This window comes from Brienomyrus brachyistius, chromosome 9, assembly GCF_023856365.1.
Source record: "Brienomyrus brachyistius isolate T26 chromosome 9, BBRACH_0.4, whole genome shotgun sequence".
Lineage (NCBI taxonomy): Eukaryota > Metazoa > Chordata > Actinopteri > Osteoglossiformes > Mormyridae > Brienomyrus > Brienomyrus brachyistius.
In genome coordinates, this window is record NC_064541.1 from 15970879 (window position 1) to 15992652 (window position 21774).

At 44.3% G+C, this 21774-nt stretch overlaps 1 protein-coding gene across 2 annotated transcripts; it reads left to right on the plus strand.

The window, feature by feature from the left end:
• Positions 1-210: 210 nt before the first annotated feature.
• LOC125749616 (ankyrin repeat domain-containing protein 34A) lies at positions 211-13773 on the plus strand. 2 transcript variants are annotated; one of them, XM_049027040.1, is made up of 3 exons: positions 211-525; positions 2589-2810; positions 7820-13773. In XM_049027040.1, exon 3 carries the CDS (start codon positions 7890-7892, stop codon positions 9474-9476), a length of 1587 nt encoding a protein of 528 aa, XP_048882997.1. In that variant the 5' UTR covers positions 211-525; positions 2589-2810; positions 7820-7889; the 3' UTR covers positions 9477-13773. The 2 variants fall into 2 exon arrangements, with proteins under 2 accessions (XP_048882997.1, XP_048882995.1); XM_049027038.1 differs by lacking the exon at positions 2589-2810.
• The last annotated feature ends 8001 nt before the right edge of the window (positions 13774-21774 follow it).

Consider the following 21774-nt stretch of genomic DNA (forward strand, 5'->3'; position numbering starts at 1 on the left):
AATATAAAATATTTCGAGAATAATTTTATATGATGTAACTGATTAGCGACTTAAGCCTAACGCCCCGGCATTCTCTGGGGAGATCTGCAAACGTTCCATTTGGAGAGGAAGCGTCTTTCTTCAGCGCGTCAACAGCCATTAACCACCACACGGAATCTCGAAGGATGATGTTTTCTATCCGATGGTGCAGACCCTTCCTCGTATCTTAATATAAACCCTATGCACCCTCAGACTCCTGTCGTCTGCATGCAGTCAGCCACGTGCCTTCATATCGTCGGAACAGAGCGGGATGGCGTTAGTTCTCTCTGGCACCTAACTACCCACTCCCCACCCCCGCAGCGACGGTACCCGTCTTGCCCGAAACTCGCGGTCGCTAGAGAGATATGGGGGAGGGGGTAAGCAAGCTAAATGCAGAACACTGTCAAATAGGAATAGCTGCGGAATACTTGACTGACTACAGCTGTACTTGAGGGGGGATGAGCTGTCGATCCGTGGAACCTTTATAATAAACAAACCGTACGCAAGGTAAGGGGTTAACCATTAGCCATTACATTTTGTTTGTAAATGTTTAAATCACCAGCCTGATACTGATCATATAAGTTGCTTTAAGTTTATTGAATAGTCGACTTACAGTATTCGCTGTACATTATCAAACAATCGCTATGCAACATAGTTAATTTTGATGATATTTCAAAATTCTGTAAATATGCAGCGGAAGAATGCCGCACTAAGGCGATGATACTATTTCCTGCAACTTATTGCATTCCGGTCAGAATCATTATCATTAGTCTTTAGAATTAACTTTGAGGAAAACGCTCCGACAGCAATTTATGGAAATTATAAAGGTGCAGTCAACACGGTTTGACTTGGGTAATACTTAAAAGCGCACTCTGCATAGCAACGCTTCTCTCACTAGCTCAGAAATAGGATAATCCAGCCATCTATAATGCGCATTTTTTGGTGTTCATTTCATTATAATCCAAGGGCTACTGCAATCAAGTACTCTGCTATAAACATAGTTTCGCCTGTTCCCTGATTAATTATTAACATGAGATACAATCCACTTTAAAGCTCTCATTTCTACGTTATATTTTCTAGAGAACGCTTTAAGTCAGTAATATTAATTTTGATGTTCCAATTGCACTGTCTGGTTTGACATTTCGACAGAAGGTGCGCAGAAACTAATTTAAAATAAGCTGTTTCTTAAAGGCTGCGCGGCTTCATTGCGGTCCTTGCGGTTCGACATACATAGCGAGCACAGCGAGGATTTGCTATATAACTGAGCGACAGTCTTATGGTGGAATATTTCGAAATGTTGTGAGACATACGGACGAATGCAGGCGACGGCCGCGACTATTTCTGGAACGGGAAATAAATGTACCGTACAACTTATTTGTTAGTAAGGTAAAAAAAGGGCCCAGTTGGTGCTCACCATAAATATATTAAAGCGAGACGTCAATGCGCAGTTCAGCTTGTTTTGGCGAAATCTTCCAGGTCTCCAGCGCGTTTTATGTACCTTTTTTTTGAGGAACTTTTATCTGGCTTGAGATGGAAGCAATCATTTGAATATCTGATTTTTTCTCCTGAAATGTCAACCAACCGGCACTATTCATAAAATGAACGCATACATTATTTATGTAGCAATTCCTCTATTCACTTCACCCGGATTTCTGAAATCCAGCATTGTTTAAAGGTGCATTATATCACACCTTTGCGTGCAGTGCTAGGATACGGAACGGCGTTAGTACCATGGACAGCGCCACATATGACTCATGCAAGTCAGTTATTGGCTTTCTACTGTTTAAAATTCACAATTACATTTTATTACATTGAATGTCCATATCTTTATTTATTATGACAGAATTTACCCTGTAGTTCAGGCAAGAGGTTTAGCCTTAGGTATTTGAAAGGTCGATAATTTAGCTGGTTTGATCATAATCTCCAATATTTCTAAAGACCACGGTCACCGTTATCTCAAAATTGCCTTGGCCAGGAACCAGACCTAGCAAAAGTAAATAAATAAATAAAAAACACTTAAATTGAATTGTATTTCTAATCAAACAACTGCCAGCCAACATCCCTTACGAGCTCAAGTTCAACACTGACTCGTTGGACACTGACTCGCAAGAAGATTGGTAGTGACTTTGCTGTACTAGATTGTGTTCTGCCTTGTTCATACTGCAGGAATACAGCAAATGAAGACACCTCTGTGTCTAACAGTCTCAGTTTCTTTATCTGTAATGTCCTGACTTTGTTTAGTCCTTTTAGGTGTTGAGATCTTGTGATCCACCAGCACTGACAATAATAACTATAGTCAGTATGCAGAATCAAGACAGGTAGTAATATAGGGAAATAATAGACTGAAGCTGCACTATATTATTTGGTGACCCATCATTTGCTTAAATTGTCTGTGTTCGCGGAAACCACATTAGACCTTCACAGAAATTTAGCTTAATAACTGAACTCTCGAGAGGCCTTGAGGCTGGGTAGTGCGATTGTGAGCCCTCAGTCGTGTCTCGTGGAAGGGAACCAGTCACGATTAGCAGAGTATGAAATATCCGAGAGGCTGGCCACTGTGTTTATTTTAGAGAGGCCGTTTTCAATGGGAGACGAAGACCTTGGACCCATCAGAATGAGGAGCGCATCTGTTACGTGTGCGAGGGCTTGGAGGCACGAAAGGATTAGGGCTTTCAGCAAGGATACGATCTGAAGATCTGTGACATTGCATGACAGGAGAAGACAAAGGGACGGACAAAAACAGCCCATCAGTGCCGGCCAGCCCCTCGTACACAGACTCGCAAAAAAATCCAGTAAGTCCATAAACTAGCCGTTTATTAATAGCTGTGATATACGTATTACCCAGATAAAATTGGGAATCTCTGCAAGCTACCACCAAGTCTGGGATGACGGCTGCTGCCACTATCTCAGAACACAGCGAGGTGTTGCTCGCCCTCGACAGTTGGGCGGGATCGGCAATCAGGGGGAACAATCGTAGCGACGGGGGTCACACTTGACTTGGGCGCAGTGGCGAGTGTCTTCCGCGAGGCACAGAGTCCCATGCATATGCATGATAGCGTGTAATCTAATGAGATTGGCGGCAGGCCGTGAGATTCTGGAGGGTGATTGGTCATTTCTGACAGTGTCTCTGCCCTCTCCTGCCTCCTCGAGAAACTGCAAGGGGTCTGAAGTCACTGGAATCACCTGAAAGCTATTAGACATGAAGTGCATGGGGTGGGTGCGCGGGAAAGACAAGGATTAAAATGGAAGGATGTGTATTACAGATTTATGTTTTAAAAAATCTATCTGCTCTCCTCCAGGTTATTTCTTGAATAGTCAAGGTGATGCACTGCACTGGAGTTGGGGCCATTCCGGATGCATTCATCAATTCCAGTCCAAATCAGGAAGTCGAAGTTGGGATCAGGAAAAAAAAATATTGGGATCAGAATTGGAATTGAATTCAAATTTCAGGCTGATTTAAATTCCAACTCCAGTTCCACTTCCTGATTTGGATTGGAATTCACGAATGCATTCTGGAATGACCCCAACAAATTACCTTTGCTGCCTATGCATTCGCTGTAATTTGGACAGCTATTACAATGCAGTCAGAGATTTAAAGATTGATGTATATGAAATGAGAAAGAGTGCGATGCGAAATATATGGAGGACTAAAGAATAATCTTCTTCAGTGCCTTGATTTATTATTCATATGCATTTGCGAATAAAGCAGTTAAAAAGTGTATTTTTACTGGCTAAAATGAGCCAGTAACCAACTGGCAGATTAAGTTGATGTGATTATGTTTTGTAATGATCTACTTTTGCCCATCCAGTCACCAAAGGTGGCATTCCGAATACTTTATTTATTTTTTAACAATCTTTATATAATAATAATCTGTATGGGCAGTTTAACTGAAACATTAAGCATTAAACTGAAGCTGCTTGCATGTTTCTTAGCGGACACTTAGGGTCAGAGGTCACCTGCAGTGTGGAGCTGGTTTTGAGAAGCTTGAGGTCACTGCGTGGTCCTGTCGCATCCTTACAGCTGTGATGTCCTGTTGCTCCACACTGTGCTGTTCAAACCAATTTCAAGTGAGGAGCTTATAGTAAAACAGCAGTGGTGAAAAATCTATGGCACCTTGTAATATAAGGGAGAAGGAGAGTAGCTTAGATAGCAGTTGAATGACTCCAATACACAATATCTCTGGATCATTTGGACATGCAGTGACCCCCATGACACCATGTATAATATCGTCTTTCCTTGTCCTTTTTCTAGGACTCTCCCAGTCTTAATCTGCCTCTGGCTCCCCATGGACCAGTTTCCCAGCCTTGAAAGAGGTCAGGTGGCCCACCCCCCCATTTTCCGTCACGGTGGGGAGGGCCGCGCAGACACCATGGGCACATGTCCGCGTCCCGGACATGCGTCGGCACACGCGGGGCCGTGCATCGGGCTCGCCGGCGCTGCGCAGAATCGCAGAGAATCGCTAATAAGGAGCCCAAGGCTGCATCGCTGCTGTAGGCGGCCGGTGTTAGATGCGGGGGGGGGGGGTTCCCACACAGCGCCGGGGGCTGCGGTCTCATGGCCACATGCTTCTGCCTCATTCCTTTGCCAGCCCCCGACCGCAGTCCCCCCCAGAATCGGGGCGGCTATAACTAACAATGAGGAAGAAATGCCCGTAATTTCATTGTCACTGAGCAGGAAAAAAAAACAAGTTAATTAACACAATCAGATACTTTTCTGTGTCCAATGCCCAATAAATACTCATTAGACAAAATCCGTATTCACCCATCCGTCCATCTTCCAGTATACTTATCCAATACAGGGAAGAGAGGAGCCTGGAGTTTAACCTAGGAAGTGGACGTAAGGCAGGGCACAGCCTGGATGGGCTGCTGATCCATCACACGGCAGAATCTGTAGTCAGTTGTTCATATATGCAGTGACTGAAGATAATAGGAATGTCTTTAAGGGGCTTTCAGTGCTGCCCTCAATCATGATCACTCTTCATCACCGTTAATTGAGATCTGACCCATGCTTCTTCCGATCCTCCAGCTACAAGGTCTGTGGTGCCCTCATCTCCGTAACTCGGACTAACCACACCTTGCTAAGCTCTAATATTTATGAGGTTCTGAAAAACCAGCTGCCACGGCACGTATAAGACCCGCCCCTCATATCCTCGCCAGTATGTAGTCTGTAAGTTGTCAAGAGTGAGGTTTTCTCAGTAGGTACCAGCTAGTATTTCCCTTCCCGCTCGGCTGTCCTGTTTGTTTTAAATGGACTGCAGTATTTCCTTTTTTAGTTTCTGAAAAAAAAATAAAAAATTCAAGTTTAGGTTTATTTTTCCCCTTCCAGCCTAACAAGAAGTATTGTGGCAACTTTGATAACATTGAGGAGTAAGCAGAAATGTAGGAAAGTACCAGAGCTTTTTGAACAGGGTATTAATGTAGAATTGGTGCTGGTAGCCATGTGTTTGTTGATCTTCCCGTCTCTCTGGGCTGCTAAGAAGATATGGATTACAGGTTTATTGCTGGTTGCCTTGACGATAACATGTTAATGGTGGATAAAGAGAACCACGGTTAACCTTGATTGCTCCACAGTGCTGCAGACTGTACAATTTCAAACACATGAGGAAACGATAATTATCTTGTTCATTGGGACTATTTTTTTTTTTTGTGTTTCGATGTTTTATCACTTTCATAATATTTATTCAATTATACAAGTATCACTTATAAATCCATAGTGAATAGAGGCTGAATTTTGACCGTGTTTTACTGCAGAGTAATCTTTATCCCAGTATAAAAAAATGCCACATGATTGCTTGTTCCATAAAATGTTTGACATTTTCGGAACCTGCGGTTCAACAAGGACATTTTGTTGTGTGTTTAAACAGCTCAAGTTGAATTTGCACTGACTGATGACTCAAGCAGATACCAATCAAACTTGAACTAGCACACAGTGAGAAGGAGAGAAGATGGATTAGTAGACCCCGAGCCTAGAAGATGCATTTCAGATTTACAACATGTGTGAATCTCCTAATAACTCATTTTATTAAGTTTCCAGCTTATGTTCAACCAGTATTTATACCCAACGTGTTGGGTCAGCTTCTCTTGCCTGAAAAAAGGCTGAGGTCTTTCCCTCTGTTACTCTAAATGAATACAAGAACTGTAGAATATCACAACTAGAATACCATATTCAGGTACTATAACCCTGGAATAAAGCAATAAAGAATCTCAGAACATTCAAGGAGGTCCCACCAGACACATCTGCAACAGAAGCATTATCCAGTAAGTCTCAGTAAAAAGAAAATGTTAGTAGACATTAAAACTGTGGACTGATGAAGATCTCGCATGGTTAAGTGTATGAATGCTAAAAGATCGTAATGAGATGCAAATTTGTTATTGACACTAAAAGATGTATCTTCGTAGAGTATTTTAAATTCATGGAGTAACCATTCAGAGCTGATAGCTAAAATGATTTTTCTGAGACTCCTAAGAGGACCAAACTGGTCAAACTATAACACTTAGATACTGTTCAGACGTACAGTTAGGTTTACTGAAGATATTTATCTGTTCTTAACATTTAAACTGACATTCTTTGTCTCTAAGAAAATTGGAAGTGCTTTTTTTAAATTACTGGCAATGGCATTTTGAGATTTAATAACGCAATCAAAGCAAGAAGTTTCATATTGACTAAAGAACTAAGGAGTAAATTTAAAAATCATTTGTGCCTAATTCAGGGGGTAGATTTTACAATGAACGGATTATCACAATAATGGATTTCTTAATCAATGAAGTAAATGTGCACCTTGTGTCATTTATCATGACTGGTGTTCCGGTCCACACTCGTTACCTTCTCCTAATTCCTGTCAGCATACACATCCAGTCCACAAGCCTGTCCCATAAGCTCTAGTTAAAGAAAACATCTATATCTGACTTTTCATATGCCAGTGTTTTCATTGTTGGGTGTAATGGAACCACAAGGTATATTTCTTCAGGTTCACGATGTGTTTTCGCTTTCGGCTTGACGCGTGACTAAACTTGCCAATCATGCGTTTGCCTAAATTTGGCGCATATTAATTTTAGCTCCTCGCTTCATCTTGTGGAAGTGTTTTCCTTCTAGAGCGAAGCGGTGAGGTGACAATGGTGGCTGGGGGGGGCGGGGGGGGGGGGGGGGGGGGGGTTCATGCTATTGCTGGGTCACTGGGGATCCATTACTCAGTTTCCAGGGTTGCGACCCTAATTGCCGGCTCAACCGTGTGCAGAAAGTGCCAACAAGCCCAACTGCTGATGGTTCCTGTTCCTGTCCTGTGAGAATTTCAGCCCAACGTCTCGCGTGTTAGCGGTGAGGCTAACGTGCTGTTCACCAGGATATGCTTACCAGCCTGCACTTTTCCCTTCTTCCTCCCCATCTGTCCGATACAGTCCTGACACCCAAAGTGGCTTTTTACCACACTATACCCTTCCTCACTTCTGTGTTTCCCTCCACTTTAAAGACTATAGATTCATTTCTAGGAGCGATGACATCTAATGCATCCCTCAGGACGTACGTAGATCCCTCTCACATGATGTCGTGTTCCAGGTGATGTAGGAAATCGATGTGAGCTAACGGGAGCGCACACTGCAGTGCTGCCCTGCGTAAAGAAAAACTCTTTGTCACGCTTAACGTTGTTACAGTTTTTGCTGTTTGACTGCTTGGGACAAGTTTGCGGTCAATGAAAAAGGCGAAAAGCGATTCATGTATTTATTCATTGGGTGTAAGATACAACAGGTCCGGGAAACGATTGAAGCATACTTGGACTGGCCATTTTTCTCCTGTATCTTATTCCAGGTTGACCGCTGTTCCACACGATGCTAATGGTGCATTGAAACAAAGGGCAGGAGGAGGAGGTGAGGGCACCATGAGCGACGGAGGGCCCTTGCATGCCGAGGGCAACGCCCTCCTCAAGGCCGTCTTCCAGGGCAAGCTGCGTCTGACCCGCCTCCTGGTTGAAGGGGGCGCCTACATCAATGAGGGTAACGAGCGCGGCGAGACCCCCGTTGTTGCAGCCTGCCTAGCCAGCTACGAGGACCCCCAGAGCCGCCACAAAATGGTGCGCTACCTCCTGGAGAAGGGAGCCGATCCCAACATCCCCGACAAGACTGGGCGGACGGCCTTGATGCACGCGTGTGCCGAGCAAGCCGGTAAGGAGGTGGTGGCTTTGCTCCTGGAGTACGGGGCAGACCCCAGCCTCAAAGACTATTCCGGATCCTCAGCTTTGGTTCACGCCATAAACAAAGGCGACCGAGAAACCCTGCAGATTCTTCTGGATGCCTGCAAGGCTAAAGGCAAGGAGGTCATTATAATCACCACCGACACATCTCCATCGGGCACCAAAAAGACCAGGCAATACCTCAACTCGCCCCCCTCCCCAGGAGTGGTTGACAAGCTCACCCCAGTTTCTTGTATGTCCCCCTCTGAGGTGGAGATCCGCACGTCCACCTCCCCAGGAACCGAGAAGGAGGAGGAAGAAGGAATTTTCAACTTTGCCGTTACACCGGCTTTACCTCTGCCTTCCACTCGACCCCCCGGAGAGAAGAGGCCCCCCCCACGCAAGCTGCTTAAACGGTTAAACTCAGAACCATGGGGGCTGGTGGCCCCATCGGTGCTAAGTGGGGTCGCTAAGGACAGGGGAGATGGGGAGCTGCAGGAAGAAGAGCGAGTGACGATGGAGATTAACGGCCTGTCTATCTCCGGCCCCGGAAGGCCCCCCTTATCCCGTAGGCACAGCATCGAGACCCATGACCCCTCCTCCCCGAAACTCATTGACCGCTCTTGCTCTGAGGATTGTGCTGCCCTCTGTGGGTCATCCTGGGCCGACAAGGTGCAGCAGCACCAGACACTGTACCGCAGGAACACCGCACCCGAATCCCAAGAGACAGCTGGGCAGGTTCCAGTCACTATCCGGGCCTTAGCCCATCCCAAATTAACCCGGATGGAGCATTACGAATCAGACACGCACCTGTGCCCCGAGTCCATCCCGGGTTCTCCAGATTCTGGCCGCGTGTCGGTCGAGCGCCGCAAGTACAACGCCTCACCGCTCTCCCTGCTCACCAGCTCTTCCCGGGAGTCTCTGGAGAGCATCCCCAATTCCGTGTCTCCAATCACCATGCGCCGCCGGCCAACGGGGCTTTTGGAGCGCCGAGGGTCTGGGACCCTCCTCCTAGACCACATCTCTCACACCCGGCCTGGCTTCCTGCCTCCACTCAACGTCAACCCCCAGCGGCCCATCCCCGACATCCGGGCCAACGGGAAGCCCACTTCCCCGATCAATTCAGGGCACAAGATCTTGGTGCCGGTGGCCCCCTCCTCTCCGAAGCGCGGGCCCGACTTCAAGATGAAGAAGAAACTGATGAGAAGACACTCCATGCAGACGGAGCAGATGAAGCAGCTGTCCACCTTTCAGGAGATCCTGGCCGAGAAGGTGATAGAGTTTACTGGGGACTGAAGCGGTTTGGGAGAAAGGACTGAACCTTAACAGGGAAGTGTTTTTGTGGGTGGGGGTGGGGCGGGCTTAGGGACATCAAAATCAAGTGGCTGAGATTGAGGTCCCGTCAACTGAAAGTAGAGATTAACCATTCATTCTAAATATTATTCCGTGCTTCTCAGACCCAGAGCTGCTTTTCCTTCTGAAGATGGTAGGTCCTGTTTTTGTGCTAATGCAGATTCTCGACTTGTTTCCTTCAGCCACGGTGACCCAGTTTGCTTGGCAGCGCTGCTCTTTTGTGCAGTGCGGCTCCGAGCCTTCGGTATCGCCACGTTGTCGCAGGCAGATGCTGCGTTCCAGCCTCTTCTGATTATTTACCCCAGTCCACTTCGGCTTAAGTTTTCTAGCCCCTCTTCTCGAAAACAGAAGAATTTTGCACTTGCTCTTCGTGTGAATTCACACACACTGCATGTAGGTCGGAGCGAGAGGAAACACCAACGCTCATATAAATTGAACCAAACAGAACGGTGTGTGTTAATGAATTGTTGGCAGAGATGCGTCCTCTCTCCTATCTAAAAAAAAAAAAGGTAAAACACCCTTTTTGCCGGCTGATGATCAGTTACGGTATTTATTCCCTTTAGGCGAGTGAAACACAGCAGTAGTTAATAGTGATCTTTAATTCGAAATGATCACGCCACATGAATATCTGTTTCTTCATATGCTCTACATTCTTTATTTATACAGTAGGCCATTACCGATACTAGTAAACATTTCTTCGTTAATATTCCATGATTATTGTAAAACTTCACTCGAATTCATTGTGTTTCACCTTTATACTTTAACCATGCCCAAACTTTTTAGAGGAAGACCGAATGATTAAGTATATTTTCTAATGGACATATTTATTAATTTGACTGAAGTGCAATTTACCTATCTCAAAATTCCAAAGAAATTTAGCATGTATGCCAGAGCCACACAGGACTGATATATGAACTGATAGAAAAAATGGATCAAAAGAAAAATAGAATATAAACAACCTTCCTAAGTCAACGCACATTTACGATGATTGTGATGATATGATAGGTTTTAGTACAGGTATGATGTAAATATTGTATCTCCCTATGAAATTATGTGTGATTTATATATAAGATGTACATGTGCAATATTCTGTGCTGCTTTATCAAGTATTTATAACTTACTGATTATAACTCTGGATGTAAAGTGCTCCTTTCCAATTTGACAGAAACAATGTCATGCAAACCAAAAACAAGTGGGTAAAGAAATCCAAAAATCTAAAAGCTACTGAAGTAATTTGTTGTAGGACAGGGGGTGTTAAACACATTTCAGATGTTCTGAAAACTGAAAAGTCAGGAGACCAAAACAAAGAGTCAATTTTTCAGCTAACGGGACGTTCTCTGAAATATACCCAACGGGATGTTTCAGGAATATTCATTTCTCGAAATATTTCTGTCTCTAGGAAATATTCCATGTAAGTGCTGTAAGATATAGTGCTGAATTGCTGTAGTTGTGCTGTACTAGAATATTACAACTGACCTATACAGAGATATTTTTGTATGCCAGTTATAAAATGGCCGACCAGATCATCTGACAAAAGGTAAAGGATTTACAATATATAAACGTTAGTCATACATTTTTTTATGTTTACTACACCAAATGAGGAGGCTAGTGAACAGAAAAGCATTGGAGCCTTACAGCTTTTGCTCGATTTGTTATAAATGTCTTAATATTATCCAACATTCTTGTGTGAAACTTAATGTACGTTTTGATGCACTAAAGTATCTTAGATTACGTTTCAGTCATCAGATCAGGTGAAATATGGCTGTGTGGTTTGGGCTGTGAAATGTTTGTAGGTCTTAATATACATATTAAGCTTTAGGATTGAAACAACAACCAAATTGGAAACCAAGTGTTTAGAAATGTACAATTACTTAATCGGTCACTGAAAATATTTTTAAAAGCTTAAAATCTGAGTGACATAAAAGGTCCAGTTATATACATTTTGTTGTCAGTTTGATATCAATTGGATGATGATCTAGGGTTTCCATAACGGTGCAAAAATCAGTACCTAGTATGTGGACTGTGAAGGGATGCTGAATGAATGTTTGCTGATTATGAATAAAGCAGGTAAATTGTACTCCCAAGGGAATACTGTGCAGAATGTGATCTGACGTGATCTAAGACTGAATTACACATCATTCAGCTGTTACACTCAAATGTGTGATTCAGTCCTTGGACCGTGTTAAACAAGCATTAAATAATTATGAATATCAATGTTCACATATATAGGCATATATATGTGTGTATATATAGATCATATATGAGAACACCATTTATTAAGAGATCAATTTGTGTTCTTCCAAGTGTCATATGATGTTACTGTTTGAATGACCATAAGGAGCGTTAATTTAGTCACACGCTCTGTTTGACGAATCAGCATCATAAACACACTACAGCAAAGCAATATATTGTAACCATCTGATAACTTACCATTTTTGTTTCCTACACCATTGCCTGGATGTTCTCTATATTTCTATAGTAATTCAAGATAATAAAAATAATGTCTTAAATGATGTAATAATTATCTCGCAAAGATGTTCCAACTCGAGAAAAAAGTCAAGCAGAACAGACGTAGGTATAGAACATAAAGTATCTATATGAAGTTGAGGCTAAGTGTCGAGTAGTTATAATTGTACATTCCAATCAACTGTATTTGCTCTGAATTTGCCAGCTTTGAGTAAAGGCTGACCACCAGTAATAAACCCTAAATCTGATCTTAGAAATGTGTTTTGTGGAATAGTGCCTAAATGTTTGATTTGGTCATAGTGAAAATTTTAAAAGAATGTGTTTTATTCTATTCTACTGTTTTGCCAAGTTAAAGAATAGTAGATATTTCGGGCTTACAATATTGTGATTTTCTCTGTCTGGAATGTAACACAGTGGAGATAGTGAGAATTAAAATGATAATTAGTCAGCTGTTTTTCAAAAGCTAACGAAATCTCCTTTTCCATCAAGATATTTAAGATATACCCACTGTTTCACTGTTGTGTAGATGCATCCCTACATCATACAGCTGCTTACAACTAAAAAGTATGATAAACACCCAGAATTCATTACAGTTTAGCATAACTCAGACCCTTACGTTAACGCTGAGAGCAAGCTGCTCTGTACGGCGACAGCTCACCGTGGATTTCATACCACCATTTCAAAAGCTGACCGCAAGAAAAGGGGGCTGAATGTCAGTAGCTCCCGCGGAACAGCATTTTGATGAGTTTGACATCACATCCTGTTCTCTGCAGCCTGGCTTCACACCTCAGAATGACTCTCACAAGCAAGCTTGTCACGATGCTCTAGCAATTTATTATTTTTTGGTTCCCTCAGTTTTCTGCATCTGAAAGGAGAAAAAAAAGGAGTTTATTCTTTCAATGTGCTGGACATTGAAATATTCTTGAGAGATAAATATTGATTTGGGGCCCAGGAACAGCTGCTTAAAATAAAGTGGTGGGATTTTTTTTTGCACAAATTACCACTCACTTGTGCTAGGATACCTTCTTTGTTTTGATCTGCTATGCAAAAGCCCTGAAATGCTTCAATAGATCGAATTAAACACTTCAAGAAAACTGTAAAACCCTTTACACCAGTCCACTATGAGATAAACCCGCTGCTGCTTGTACTGGCTCCCCTACAGGTAGGATGACACAGTGCTGAGCGGTATCACTGACACAGAGACCTGCATGTGGGCAGAGCACCGTTAGCTACACTTAGATTAACGCGGCGGACAGCACAACACGAAAGGCTGATTCCGGTAGGGCAGAACGGCAGGGAGCCAGCGTGAGAGCTTCAGGCCAGCCGGGACTAAAGGGAGGGCTCTGTTCCGAAAGGGGGTGACATTCCCTAGTGGCATCTCCACGGCGGAGGTGTCCAGAATGGTCGCGCGCGCGTTTAGGCCGAAATGCTCACCTTGCAGCTGGAAATGTGATCTGGCGGGGAAAATGTGCTCATTATACGACGTAGGCAGGAATCGACAGATGCAAATCCGAAACATGGGCTGCAGGAAGGACGTATGCATTGTATTTTATTTTATTTACAATAAAAAGAAAGGCAATTTATTTCTTTTGCTGTTTGTTGGCGTGGATCATAATTCTATGACACTGATGCGCTGTTTGTATCCCGGGAGACCACACACTACCCTGGAAGCCAGACTTCATTCCCAGTGTCCCCAGTCTGTGCCAGGGGCCTTGTGGACGTACCTTTGTCGTGCGAGTGACTTTCAACATCAATAAAGTTATTTTGCAATCAATACTATGTTTATTTTGTCCTATTATTAGGGCATGTGTCAGGGTATGTAATTATAATTTACAATTTATTAACTTAGCAGATACTTTTATGTTAAGCAATGTACAATTGAAAGCAGGGCAAGACATTGCCGAGAGCAAGTGGGGGTTAAAGACCTTGCTCAGGGGGGCGATGGTGAATTCACTTTGCTGACCTCAGGATTCAAACCGGCATCCTTCTGATCGTAGGCAGTGTGGATTCAAATGGCATCCATCTGATCGTAAGGAAGTGTGGATTCAAATCAGCATCCTTCTGATCGTAGGCAGTGTGGATTCAAACCGGCATCCTTCTGATTGTAGGCAGTGTGGATTCAAACCGGCATCCTTCTGATCGTAGGCAGTGTGGATTCAAACGGGCATCCTTCTGATCGTAGGCAGTGTGGATTCAAACCGGCATCCTTCTGATCGTAGGCAGTGTGGATTCAAACCGGCATCCTTCTGATCGTAAGGAAGTGTGGATTCAAACCGGCATCCTTCTGATCGTAGGCAGTGTGGATTCAAACCGGCATCCTTCTGATCGTAGGCAGTGTGGATTCAAACCGGCATCCTTCTGATCATAGGCAGTGTGGATTCAAACTGGCATCCTTCTGATCGTAGGCAGTGTGGATTCAAACCGGCATCCTTCTGATCGTAAGCAGTGTGGATTCAAACCGGCATCCTTCTGATTGTAGGCAGTGTGAATTCAAACCGGCATCCATCTGATCGTAAGCAGTGTGGATTCAAACTGGCATCCTTCTGATCGTAGGCAGTGTGGATTCAAACCGGCATCCTTCTGATCATAGGCAGTGTGGATTCAAACCGGCATCCATCTGATCGTAATGAAGTGTGGATTCAAACGGGCATCCTTCTGATCGTAGGCAGTGTGGATTCAAACCGGCATCCTTCTGATTGTAGGCAGTGTGAATTCAAACCGGCATCCATCTGATCGTAGGCAGTGTGGATTGAAACCGGCATCCTTCTGATCGTAGGCAGTGTGGATTCAAACCGGCATCCTTCTGATCGTAGGCGGTGTGGATTCAAACCGGCATCCTTCTGATCGTAGGCTGTGTGGATTTAAACCGGCATCCTTCTGAACGTAGGTGGTGTGGATTCAAACCGCCATCCTTCTGATCGTAGGCGGTGTGGATTCAAACCGCCATCCTTCTGATCGTAGGCGGTGTGGATTCAAATCGCCATCCTTCTGATCGTAGGCGGTGTGGATTCAAACCGCCATCCTTCTGAACGTAGGCGGTGTGGATTCAAACCGCCATCCTTCTGATCGTAGGCGGTGTGGATTCAAATCGCCATCCTTCTGATCGTAGGCGGTGTGGATTCAAACAGCCATCCTTCTGATCGTAGGCGGTGTGGATTCAAACCGGCATCCTTCTGATCATACTGTAGACACCGTGTCCTAATCCAGGGCACGCCACCCCCCACAGGCCTACCTTGTGGTTCCAACATGTCCGTGTGGTCCAAAGAGTTATTGTGATAAAAAATAAAATTGTGTGAAGGCTAACATGGACAACGCCACAGGACAAATACCCTGCAGAGGTGCAGGAAAACACTGGCACCTTCGGAATTCGAATGACACTTCTGGTGGAAAGGCTGTTTCGGGAAGGCAATGGCGAAATATTCATTGTAAATTCGTGAGCTATTTGCATTCGGGCCTGCTCTTAAAATTAGTAACGCCGAATATCCTTTTTCTTGCAAGGAGGGGAGCCTATTTTCTATGCATTGGATCGTAATTTATTACAATGAAACGTTCTTTGTTTGGCACCCGGTGATGACAAGCACAGAGACTGGGCCCTGACCCTGGGGGCACTCAATTTACAATTAAATTTAGCTCACCAGCCTCCTAGTCATTTGTAATTCTTTGCTGCAGCCTCTGTAAGTTCCAGCTTAATTGTGTGCTGTTGAAACTCACTGGCTACATGTTCCAGGAGAAATGAAAAGCCGCCCAAAAAAAACTATACTGTGAAGTATCACTATAAGCAGACAAAATGTTTCAGTAAACTTGAGTTTTCTTTTGACTGCCGTCCTTACTGACTGTGTGAGGAAAGATGACTTGGTTGACATTATCGTGTAACAGTCCCACAGGTCAGATGATAGCCTAGTTGCGAGTTGCCATATTCTAACTGTAAAATCCCACAAAATGGAAGGATTAGATCATTGCTCCTCTGAGGAAGGTCAACCAGGAAATGCAGACTTCGGAACGACTAAAATCGAGGTTAAAAGGCAACTAATGAGCCAGTAGCCAAGGTACCCGCTCTTTGCCTGACCATAATGGTCACCCCGCTTCTCTGCTGTGAAGAGCGAATACTGCTCTCTTCACCATAGTAACCTCTCCGTTTTTCAGGTCAGGCTTTTGTCTGCTTTGCAACCCCAGGCTCCCATTTCTTTGCTTACCGGCATATTCTAAATCTGCCATATCTGTTTCATCTCTCTCCTTTTAATTTCTTGGTGCTCATGAGTGGCTTCTCCCCTTGAGCAGGAGCCCTGATAGCACCTCGGCATCTCGCATCCCCTCTTTCTTCGAGTGGCTGGTGACAGCTGCGTCTGGGCTGCCGTTCGCAGCTCCGCTCTCGGGATGCAGACGCTCTTCCTGGTTGGCCCCGGTCTTCGCTGGTTCGTAATTACGCCCGTAATTTGTTTGCCCTTTTAAAGACTCCAAAACTGATTGCGCTGTTCTCTGCATTCACCTCACATTCCAAGTCATTTGCAGGCAGGTGGGATCGAGAAGAGAAAAGCTGGCAGGAAACACGTAAGCCTTTTCATGCTCTCTAATCACTCAACAGACAACACTGTGTAGGAAAAACAGACGGCCATAGTCAACAGTACCGGTGCTGGAATGATTCCGTACTATCAGCTACAATAAATAAATCAATAAGAGCAGAGCACTTCATAAATTATAGCGTACGTGCACAAATTCGTATTTAGAAGGAAGTGAACCTGTGATTGGAAATATAGTGGCTTTCATCAGTAAGTATAAGAAGCACATCTATCAGAAGGATAGGTATCTTTATGCAAAGGGATTTCTTGATTTTCATCTCGCAACTCTGATACCTCATAACCAGTGCAGAGCATGAGTACTTGCCTGTCGGGTTCAGAGATTCTGTCTTTAATTATAATAATGATAATGACATTTTATTTCAGTGTTTCTCAAACCGGTCCTCGGGGACCCCCAGAGGGTCCGCGTTTTTGCTCCCTCCCGACTCTCAGGGAATCGGGGCCCGTCTAGGGGAATTCCCTTTTCGCCTACCCCGTCTTGCTCCGCATGATACACAGATACATATGTAGATGAGAGCAAGCTTGACCGCCAAGGGGATCCACCTGCAGCAGCACCCACAGAGCTGGGAGGGGGGGGTTAAGGGATGTGCTCAGCGGCCCACGGACCAGTGACCTTCTGACCGCAGGCACAGAGGCTTATCCGCCTGAGCCACACACAGACTTAAAAATTACGATGCAACAAATCACAACAGAGACACTGACTCTGGCTAAAGGAAAACCATCCCTGCAGACTAATCATCCGCAGTACAGACAGTCCAGTTCTGTCGAGCTGACAGCAGGGTTAACAAATGATTAAAAACGTGAGCATGAATCGACTCCGCCCTTGTGGCCTCTAAGCCGTAAGTCCCTGTCAGGGTGCCGATGGACACTGCCAACCCGTTCCTGTTTCTCTGTAAGGCTCGCAGAATAAACACCACACTCCTGTCTCCAGGCTTCCTACACCTCAGTCAGGTCTAAATAAAAACCGCACAAAGACAGCCTGCCCCCTCAGCATCTGTAATACTTTGCAGACGGCCTCGGCTGCAAATGCATTTCATGGATCTGTGCGCAATATTAATAATGATAAAAAAGAAACCACGCGATGTTAGGGACAACGCAGAGCTGCCGCTCGGCGCGCTTTCAATCGGGAAAGGTCACCCAAACAATGGCCGCCAGCGAGAATGATGAAGCCAGGTTTTGGTGCAACGTTTTAAAACCGTCGGAAATGGGAGGAGGAAAGAAATCGTGCCGGCATGACTGAGATGAAAATAGGCTGAGAAAAGAGAGCCAGCAGAATGGCTTAATTTTGGCTGCGTTTCCTCTATGCCAACGCAGTAACGCAGAGAGCGGCATGGGGAAAAGATGAGGCGTTCTCCGGCCTGGCAGGCTCTCGCTACGACCTCTCCTTAACTGGCAAGTTGGAGCAATTGTATTTTCCTGTTGTTTCACCCCCCCACATAATGCAATTGAAATGCTCTTCTGATGACAAGATTAAAGATGCCCAGTACAAGTGCATTCGCGTATTTTAGCCAGGGATGGATTGGTCAGCTGGCACGCCAGACCCTTTCCCCATAGGCCGACGGATATGTGGGCCGACAGTTTCTCGTAGGGGTTGCCTCATCAGAAAAATGAATCCCTCGGCACTGGGGGAGACCCCAAAGCCCAGCTCTGATTTTAACGCATTTTACAAGTTGATGGGGACTTTTCTCGTTTATCATTACAATTTATTTAGCAGATATATTTATCCAAAGTGGCACAGTCCCTGAAACATTTTTTTTCTGGGGCGGGGGCGGGGGGGGGGGTTAAGGGCCTTGCTCAAGGGGCCAATGGTGAAACCACTCTACTGACCATGGGGTTCTGCTCAGAACCACAGCATCCTATAACCCAGCCAAACAACACTTTACATGACAGCACCACAGTCATGCATTATGAAGAGCTTTAGATCCCCGACTTAAATTATTGATAATGGACTTTCTGCTCACCTCAGACCGCAGGAAATACAGCAAGTGGTTAAAGCAATTATGAGCAGCAATACTGATTGTAAGAGCCGTCTACAGGATATCTGAGCATGTCTGGTAAATGTGTTGCTTCCAAACTAATGTTTTTTCAGGACACTATCAAGAAGGGCACAAGGGCGCAGCCTAGATGGGAGGCCACTAGGTCACTTAAAGGCAATCACATACTAAGGGCACTTTTGGAACACCAACTATTTCAATGCCAGTACAAAACAAGAGAAACCCCCCACACGCAGTCAAATTTCGGTCTGCCTAAGTGGGGGGGATAATAATTAGGTACTTATATGTTTTGGGGGGCTCTGCGTTCATTTATATGGGCATAACCCTGATCCCAAGTAGGACAGCCTTAACCGTAAGCAGCCAAAACAGGAAGCTCCGGGCACATTTAGTTATTTTTATTGCATTCACAGATTTTTATGGACCGACAAAATGTCCCCAAAGGTGAAAAATGACAGTTTTTTTTTTACTCACATTGTGGAGATATTTGGTCCCCACGAATGTACTATACACACACGACTACACACCCACGTACGCACGCGCACACGCACACAGGTTCCGATCCTACGCTTACCAGTCCTGGGAGTTTAAGGCAGGAGTGGTACCCATTGAAATATCTATATGGCTTCCAAAAGGTTTAAATTTTCCTTTGAAATAAATTCTGCTATCGATAGTCATTATCTCGACCATGGCTGTTCAGCCGTAGAGGGAGCCTGACAGCGTACGTTCGGTTATTGTAAGCGCTGTATAACGCTCGGCGGTGATGTCAGTAAACTGCTGTCGCCTCTTAGGCGAAGCACTTACATTTGCATTGCTTAGCAAGTGTCGCTCTCCAGGGACTCATAATGTCATAATTCTCTACAGTACATGCTGTACCAACTATCGTTTTATCTTTTTTGAATGGAGTGCAGTTCCAGTCCTTACATGCATTCCTACTGACATAGCTCATTCAAACTTTAGTTTTATAGCAAACACTACCACCTGGTGGTGAGATTTGAATTGGCAACTTCATATTAAATAAGTGTCTTGCGCATTAACAGACCACAGCCGTACAGTAATGCATTCGTCTTTTAATAAACTACAATAATACATTATGTATATCAGTACACCGTCATTCAACTACCTCAATATACAGCATATTTAGCATTATTTAGCTTTTTTTCTTCTTTGCTTCAGACCAAGAACTATTTGCGTCATTTTAATTACATAGGTCTATATGCAGACTTTCTGGGCAGCGTGTGGTCAACATTCAACACACCTGACAGTATCCCCTTTCACCTGCTTCACGTATTCTGCACAAATACCGATATGCTGATTGAGAAACGGAAGTCCAAGCAGGGGGAAGAGGACAAAGGACGGCAACGACAGAAGTCTGATCTGCACAGAAATATAATTTCGGAAATGGTGAGGTTTAGCTGGTCGGAGCGGAACCTTTCAAATGTTTTGTATTTTGCATACAGATTAGTGCCTTCAAAAGAGCATCTCATTCATTATTAATCTGTCCAATGCAGCAGAAACCGAATGTGGGCAAATCACCACGGCCAGGCAATACCAAATCCGAAATCCACATATGTAGTGTAATTACATATAAAAGTTCTAGTGCTAATTGTTGATATGTGTGTTTTATTTTCTATTATTGTTATTTTATTGATTTATTATTCAGTTGTTTTTCGAGGCTTTATCTCAGTGTGAAACATTGATACTTGAAGTCTGTACAGGATATGACTAGGATTAAAAATCAGTCCTGGACTTTGCAGATGCTCACGGTAAATTTTGCTGTTCCGCGTACCATCAGCCCACCGAGATAATAACCGCTATGCCAGATGGCCTGGCGCAGCCCTCTCCGTATATCCTGAGAACCCCCTCACATCACAAGATGCAAGACTGAAGGCTCGAGGTGTTTTATTGGCCACCGAGTTCATCAAGAATATCACACAACAGACAACTGACGTGCAACAGTGCAGTGAAAACGAGTAACTCTTACATTTTTACAACACATAAATTGCAGGGGGAAGAAGTACTGCAAGGCGGCCACGTCTAGTTAATATCGGTGCAGAGAAATCGTTTGAATCTGGTAGCCAGTGTCTTCATGCTGTCATACTTTTACCGTAATATACTAACAAGCCAGCAAAGATCTGCTAGATAGGCGTAAATATTCAATGATAACTCAGGGCTGCAGGAAATCCGCACGGTATGGTACCATAACAAATGCAGTTTAAAAACTGTGATCATTCATTGCCATTCAAACAGAATAATCAACCAGAAATAAACAAAATAGATGAAAGCAAAGCCATTTATAGTCCTGCACATCTATTTTCCTTCATTAAAATATGTCAACCAGGGCTACATGTTGCAGAATTTGTCTTACCTCAGACTCTCTCCAGCATTCTGACAGGGCCTGCTAACCTATTTACATAATTATATCATTATAAAAGTATTCATTTTTTTTTTTATGTGAAGGGCAATTGTTCAGAATAATTGTTGTTTTTTTATTGTTGCTTAGCAACACTATTAAACATTTGCCATCTACATGACTAGGTGCTTCGCTGAAACAATTCCGACTAAGCAAATGTCTTGAAAGCAGTAAAACGGCATAATCACCAGTAACATTTCAAAGTAGGAAGAAAAACTAAAAACAGTCAGTAATCCATCTATAAAATACACTGATGCAGTTACTCTTCTTAAATGAATCAACCAGCACCTTTACACGCGGTTTTGGCTAGAAACAAAAATGTTGAGCCTTGACAAAAGACTGAAAGACCAGCAGCATGGAGCTTAATAATAATCTGGAATAAACTGGATCGTACAAACTACACGGGGGCAGCATGGTGGTGCAGTGGTCAGCACTGTCGCCTCACACCGCTGGGACCCGGGTTCGAGTCTCCGCCTGGGTCACGTGGTTGTGGAGTTTGCATGTTCTGCCCATGTCATCGTGGGGTTTCCTCCGGGTGCTCCAGTTTCCCCCCACAGTCCAAAAACATACTGAGGCTAATTGGAGTTGCTAAATTGCCTGTAGGAAAGCATGTGAGAGTGAATGGTGTGTGAGTGTGCCCTGCGATGGGCTGGCCCCCCATCCAGCGTTGTTCCCTGCCTCGTGCCCATCGCTTCTGGGATAGGCTCCAGACCCCCCGCGACCCAATAGGATAAGCGGTTTGGAAAATGGATGGATGGATGTATGTAAAAACTATACATCTGATGTCAGCATATCAT